This window comes from Montipora foliosa, unplaced genomic scaffold (genome assembly GCF_036669935.1).
Source record: "Montipora foliosa isolate CH-2021 unplaced genomic scaffold, ASM3666993v2 scaffold_413, whole genome shotgun sequence".
NCBI classification, from domain to species: Eukaryota; Metazoa; Cnidaria; class Anthozoa; order Scleractinia; family Acroporidae; genus Montipora; species Montipora foliosa.
The window spans coordinates 212,501-220,000 of NW_027179716.1; the positions used below are offsets into that span (position 1 = coordinate 212,501).

The 7,500-nt window shown below is 39.6% G+C and overlaps 1 protein-coding gene across 1 annotated transcript in view; it reads right to left on the reverse strand.

Annotated features, from left to right (window-relative positions):
• The window catches only part of LOC137988314 (monocarboxylate transporter 10-like), a 14,701-nt gene that overhangs the window by 4,677 nt on the left and 2,524 nt on the right, over window positions 1-7,500 (reverse strand). The window contains exons 2-3 of the mRNA XM_068834347.1: window positions 2,953-3,247; window positions 425-990 (exon numbers count right to left, since the gene is read on the reverse strand). Of these exons, the coding sequence (XP_068690448.1) occupies window positions 425-990; window positions 2,953-3,172 (786 nt within the window). The 5' untranslated portion in view covers window positions 3,173-3,247. The remainder of the gene's footprint in view (window positions 1-424; window positions 991-2,952; window positions 3,248-7,500) is intronic.

Here is a 7,500-nt window from a genome sequence, read left to right on the forward strand (position 1 = left end):
GAGTGAAACCCAAGAATAGGACGTCTCATGTGTTTCGCGAAAACAACACTATCTATCTGACTGTGGTGTGTCACCTTGCTTTTTTTTGTTTCTCTTTACGTTTGTGCGTATGCGTGAGGGGTTGGCCACACCGGGTTGGTGTTATAGTGTGTCACTATGCTTTTTTTGTTTCGATAGAGTGCTTTAATGCTGGTCCAATTTCTCAGAGTGAATATCGAGCCAGCCGGGGTTTCGAAACCTGAATATACTGCACAAAATTCCACCGCATCTTTATCGGGTCAACTTAGAACTAAGGACAAGTAGGAGACGCGTGGTGGTGGGCAGGAATTTGGAAGGGATTGCCTTCTGGAGTCTACCTCCCCTTTGTGATAGGAACGTCGCATTTCGCTTTATGAACAGCAAAACATGTCACGTAGAAACTTACCAGATGAACAAAAGGGACTGGATATCCAAACTGAAAAAATCCTATCGTTAAGACCCATGTTAAATAGGTTCCATTTTTCCAGATGGAAACGTCACACAATCTGCTACACCGCCTTGTTACGTGATTACTGCCACGCTTTGCATTTCTTAATGGCCTATAAAGAAAGCACGCTACAGCAAGGAACGCTGCCACACCACTGAGTATGCGAAGAGAATTCTTCCAACCAATGGTTCGCAGAGAGTAGTTGATAGTGGGCGAGGCTATTAATGAACCAACTCCACTTCCGCTAGTGCCTACTCCATTCGCTAAAGCCAGTCTCTTGTCGAAGTAATCACCCAGGATGACAATCGAAGGTACAAACGAAAAGCTCGACCCTACCCCCCAGAGTAGTCCGTAAGTGATGTACATGTAATGCAGGTCAGTGACAAATGACGTGAGAAACAGTCCACTGACTGACAGAACGGCGCCAATCAAAGCAACCTTGCGACAGCCAAACCGATCACACAAAATACTGGATAGAGGTCCACAGAGGAAGTTCAGAGAAGCAGCCATGGCACCCACCCAAGCTAACAAATGAATGAGATATTAAACAAATTAACAAGAAGTTCTCACGGTTGGCCGGGTTGCTCGAAGCAGAGAGTTAGCGGTATTGTTATATCCTATAGGATTTTGTCACACCTAATGAGAGGTAATTTGCTTGTCTGGGTGGCATGACAAAGTCGCACGGTGGACGGGGAGTTTTTTGCCGGACAACCTACAACGCGACGTATAGTTTAACACCAATAACTATAGACGCGCACCACAAAAACTGAAAGCTAACCATGTATAGGTACGCGCTTGAAAGCTACCTATCCGGATTTTGGGGCTGTTGGGTCCTATTGCCAGTTTAGGATTTATTCCAAACGAGAAACGGTTCGGGTATCTGCATGGGCCATTAAACCGCATTGACCTTATTATAAAATTAGGACCATGACTATTTTTAAGTGGTAAAGTTATCTGGAAAACTGGAGCAGGGTCAAAAGCTGACGAATTTGACTGCGGAATCAGCGCGCCCGTTTTTGTCTTTGACATCTGGGGCCGGTTGCTCGAAGCCTGGTTAGCGCTAACCGTTGGTTAAGAGGTATCAAAACCTATAGGTTTCCATGGTATTTAAGGCTGGTTAGCGCTAACCATGCTTCGGGCAACCCGGGGCTGGTCAACACATATGTAAGGCACGAATGTTACAGACCTGCCAACCCCTGATAAAGGAAAATCTGGAGACCCATGAGAAAAAATCTGGAGATTCTATAAAAAATAGTGAGATTCTATTTTTTTCCCGATCAAGATTAAACAAACCCCTTTTCCATCGAGGAAAGTCATTAACAGTTTATTTAAATGTTTGATTTGTGTTCCCTGTTGCAAGAAGATGCAGCTTTCTTTGATGATTCTAATAATTTCAATTTATGGCACAAGCATTCCTCGTTAATTTCCCATTTTTATTCTGATTCAACAACTTAAATCATTTCAAAATGATCTTTCCCAAAACCCGTGAAATTGAGGAGCCTTGTCGTGAGACCGTGAGAAATGACAAAAAATCGTGAGACTCACGGCAGAACCGTGAGAGTTGGCAGGTCTGAAGTGTTAGGTCGTCAACCAAAAAACTGTAGTCTGAGTTAGCAATTTTAGTCGTTGCGTGATTGAAACTGACGACCACTCTGTCACGTGTACAAACGTTGCATGACATGACAGAGGAAGCCCAAGGAAGGCTTGATTCACAGAGATTTAATGAAAAAGGCTCTGTTATTCTCAAAAGCCTACAAGAGGTCTAAACGGCTATTTACATAGAGGTTAGTGGTCAGCCATCAAAAATGTTCTTCAATGTACAAATCATTCGGCCAGCTTCGCTTTGAAGTTCACAGACGATGACAAAGGTAAGTTTTTTTGTTGGGAATTGTGACTACAGTAACAACGCAATCGATGTCTTTCTGGAGCGATCGACAGCTCCCGTGATTCTGGGCGTGCATCTAATTACGAGCATTTCTGGAAGTAAGTGAATGCTGCTAGACGATCTTGTTATGGTATATTTTAAAATACAATGACCTGAAACATTTGGGGAAGTCGCCATCCTAATCGACGATTACGTATACGCTGTTCGTATATGGACGTAACCTCTAATTCCTAAGAGAGTGGTAGATGCTGTCTTATGACTTAACAGGCCAAGGGAGACAAATCCCTAGACACTAAAGATGTATGCACCCCGGGCTCCAATTAATGCAATTGTATTTGGACTGAAAGAAATGATTTGTGACTTCATTAGGTCAAATGTCCTGACATCTTGTGTAAAAATTAATTTAACTATTTTTTGTCTGTGGTCAATTACACAAACATGTTTTCCTAGGCTCCCTAACCAGATTCAGTCATGATGGTATCCATCCCTCATAAATGTATGGGGCAAGTTTAGAATCCCACTCTGAGGGGAGAGGGATTGGCTTCCCTTGAGCACATAATATCCCCCCCCCCCCCCACCCAAGAAAATTAATGATTCATACCTGTCTCAGCCTCTCCCAAATGGAGCTCATTCACAAGGTATTCATAGATAACACCAAATGAGTTATGAATTCCAAACACAATGAAGTTCACTAAAAAGGTACCACAACACACCACCCATCCCCACTCTCCCTCAGGCTTTTCACCATTATCAGGGTTTTTAGACAGTTCTGATGGTGCATCCTCAGGCAGAAACAGCTGTTTATCAGCTTTGTCTGTCATGACTGAAAAGCTGACAGCTTAAGAAAGGATTCTTCATGTGAGAATCAGCAGATGATATGCATAAACAGGATGACTCTAAAGAGAAAAAAAGAAGATGCGCTAGCATAAAAGATAAAACAAGTCTTACACTGTAAAGACAACACGGATTAACTTCCATTCAAAACTGTTGTTTTCCGGCTGTGTGAAATCATAATATTGATCATACAAAAGGTTAAAGTGGTACTATGATCAAAAAATCATTTCCTTTTTTTCTTGAGATTTTGAAAGCGTGTTTGCTTGACACCTAACTGGCAAAATTTTGCGCTTTGAGTTTTATCCAAAGGCTCTTTGTTTTGAGTGTAAGTTTTGGATTTCACGGTCCACCATTACTCACGTTCAAAACTGGCCGATTGAACCTCAGAGGGTTGGATCTAGAGAAAATGACGTCATTTACTCACTAGCTTAAAATTTCAGCGTGTAAACGCAATTTATTATATATGCAAAACACGGGTTTAAAAGTCTGAAAGTCCGAAACTCCCGTGCTGCATATTAATTTGGCCGCGTACACACGCATTGCATTCTTAAACCAGTGAGTCTTTGACGTCATTTTCTCCTCGACCCAGCTCTCTCAAGATTTTAAAGTTAGTAATGGCGGACCAATAAATAAGAAATTCCAGTTAAAATAAACAGGTGTCTTTTTAAAATCAGAACTTAAAACTTGGGTCAGTTAGTGTTTAGTCACCCTGCTAGCAGAGCCTTTCTTTTGCTTGCTCGATTTTGGCGTTCTTGAAAAAGGCTCCGCATGAATCGAGTAAGATCTTTATTGAATATGAGCTGCATGTTGCCAGGATACAGTCTCGAACCCAAGCCTACTATGCCAGATCTCGCCGCCATCTTGGTTTTTCATGGTACATCGAGCTCAATTATAACCATCGGTTTTGGCAAAAAACGGACGCTCGCACTGGAAAAACCGGTTTGACGAGAGAAAACAAGATTGACTAGTCCAGAAGTTCAGGCTACGGCGGCTTCAAAGAGTTGACGCGATTCGGGCAGAGCCTACTTTTCTCCTCCTCAGTAAAGAAAAGGACAAAAGGAGGCTCTGCTCGCAGGGTAGTGTTTAGTTAACATAGTTTTGAAATCCAAAGGAAAAAAAGAATTTTTTTTTTTGGTTGTAGTACCACTTTAAGCAACACATGAAACAGTTTAAAAGTCCCAAAAACCAAACAATTCATTTGAATCAGCAATAGTTCATCATCTTTGTTGTATAACCAAAAGCAATACACTCCCTGGAATTTCAAACTTAATCATGCATGTGTGATAACAATTAACATCCACTATAAGGTCAAACTAGCTTTCAGATCATGGCAATCACAGAGTCAAGGGAATAAATTCACATGAATTTCTCCTTAAAATAAAATTGACTTTTCTTGTCATTAATTTGGAGAATCACTTACTATATGCACAGGCAGTGATAAAATAACACAAACTTATGTCATTTTACAGGAGTTTTCACTGAATGAATCTTAAGGAAGGTTATGAAATTCAGTAACTTTATTGAACAGATGCATAACTCCTGCCTTTTGGCTGACCTTAAATTAAAATAAATTACTTTTATTATAATAAATTATATGATAAATTATGATTACAATAATTAAAAATAATAATGCACTGGATGTAGTAAACTGGTGCAGAGAGAGTACAGAATGAGACATTATAACACATAGGAAAAGCTATCCACTGGGACCTCTGTAGAGCACAAGGATTTGAACACAACCCAGAAAGTGTTTTCCGTGTAGAAAATGTTAATTGAAAGATCTTGTGGGATTTTATGATACAGACGAACAAATAAATGATTTTTCTTTCGAAGAAGATGCTAGAGTGGAGCAATGTCAAGAGGAGAAGTTTGAAAAGGATCACAACCTGGCAAGGGAAATTAGGAGAATTTGGAACATTAAAGGTTATTCCAAGTGAGATTGGTGCTCTGGGGACAAGCCCAGAAGCTTTAAAATCAAGCCTTGAAAAAATGGGAGTAAGTATTGGCTTAGATTACTTGCAGAAGTCTGTTCTTCTTGGTACGACAAGAATCTTAGACTGCTCGCAGTTCCTTCTGAGTTAGTTGAACTGCCCGCTTTGGTTATGCAAGCAAGCCGAGGGGAGAAAGGTGATAGAGAGAGATATAGGGACTGCACGATCTTCTGTAACTGATGCGTTCAGAATCTCCCGTTGCCCCAGCAGTGGGAAATTCGAATTCGTCCGTTAACAATGGGCTGCTGTCAGATTTTTTTGACGAGTTAATTATTTCTTGTCTTAATTGTGACACCAATCTTTCTTCGATTTTCCCTGGGAAAAGAGAAGCACGATATGGCTTTCACAGTTTCGATCATTTATCCCTTCAAATGACTAACACATTGAACCCAAACAAGAACAGAAACTTGCAGTTGAAGATCTCCTATCGGGGAAGTATGCTATGGCTGTTCTACCAACTGGTCTTGGCAAGATCATTATAGTACATGTATATAAGAGCTTTGTAATCTTAAAGGATATAAGTGACCCAAATCAAACGCATCAATCGTGGTAATAGTTCCTTGTTGCAGCATCAATGAAGACCAGATTCGGTCAAACGATTATCTATGGGTTGTTGCCTTCGATAACAAGGGGAATTTGTTGAAGGACATGGCTTATTATTGAGTCATCTTTTCAACAGAACAAGCTGTATCTTCTGATTTATTTGATGATAGATGATGAGTCGTCCGTTCTTAACAAGAATTTGTACCTAATAGTTGTAGATAAAATCACACCGTTGAAACTTGCCAAAACACTTCAACATTAAATTGAATTAAATGCATTAGTTTTTCTGCGGTTTCCTTTTGAAATAGTTGATTAAAATCGACATGCACATAATTATTCCCATGCTGTTTAGTGTTTCACTAGAATCTGAACATGTCAGTTACAGAAGATTGTGCGGTCCCTATCTCTCTCTCTAGCACCATTCTCCCCTCGGGCCCCCGTGCGTGACCAAAGCAGGAGGTTCAACGAACTCAGAAGGGACTGCTAGCAGTCTACAAGAATCTTAAGGAAGGTTACTGGTTGTGACTTGGCTTCAAGGAAAACTCCTGCAGATTACAGCTGCTGTGTGTGTAGTGATAACCATAATAATAATAATTATTATTATATTTATTATTATTATTATTATTATTATTATTATTATTATTATTATCATTATCATTATTTTTACGTACATGTATAAAACAAAATAATCAAGCAGAAATTTTGTCATTACAGAATCATTGCATAATATTACATTTGACCAGCCAAACATTAAATTACCTTCTGCTGACTTAGAGTTGTCTAGTATGATAACATAACATGACTTTCCTCAATGTTGGATCTAAATTGCTTCAACAACTGCAAACAGCCGTCTCCTAGTTTTCTTTCATAAAATCAGTTGGGTGTTTGAATTACAATAGCTAATTCGGGACTTGTCAGAAATTAGCAGGGGGGAGGGGGTGGAAAACAGGGCAGGGTCATAGTGTTTTGAGTCCTTCAAAAGGGAGGGCCATAAAAGAAATAGACTGCAAATGACAGAAGGTCACAAGATATTGTGATCATACATGTAAAGGGATGCTTTAACATTATTTTATAACACGAAATAAATACAAACCATGTATGAAAATCATGGCTTTCAAAATAATTATTTCCTGCCATGTAAACGAGACATTTTGAATGCAGTGCATGTATCTTGGTTTCCAGGTTAAGCAAGCCTGAGTTTTAGGTTTATGCACAAATCAAATTGACATTTATATAACTTGTTTGCAAGATTTTACAAACATATGCAAGTCACTTGAATTTCACGCAATGCTCTTACATGAAGTAATCGCCCATCAAAACAATTATTGAAAGCTAACCTTTTTAAAATGTGTAGTTAGACTTAAATACTGTTGGCCAATGCTGTTTAAAATGGATGCTTAGGTTTAGCACTAATTTTGACGCTGCTTACAACCAATAGTACTCACTTGAAATAGTATTTTTGGGGTAGTCCGTTTTGGTAGTCTGTTGGGTTAGTCCATGGACCAGGTATCAGTGTTTTCTACTCTGCCAAAATATATACCATAAAATTCCGAAAATAAACCCCTCCAATTGTAAGTCCTCCAAAGCAGTAACGCAAAAACTCCTCCGTTAAATCGTCCCTCCAAATATAAGCCCCCCAGGAGCTTGACATACTTAGACTGCCCTTATAGTTGAAATTTACTTTCAACTATAAGGCTAGCCCAATCGATTTGCAAATGCAAATTCTCTGTAGATAAGCAACTCTGAATAATATAAGCCCCTCCAAATATAAGCCCCTTGAA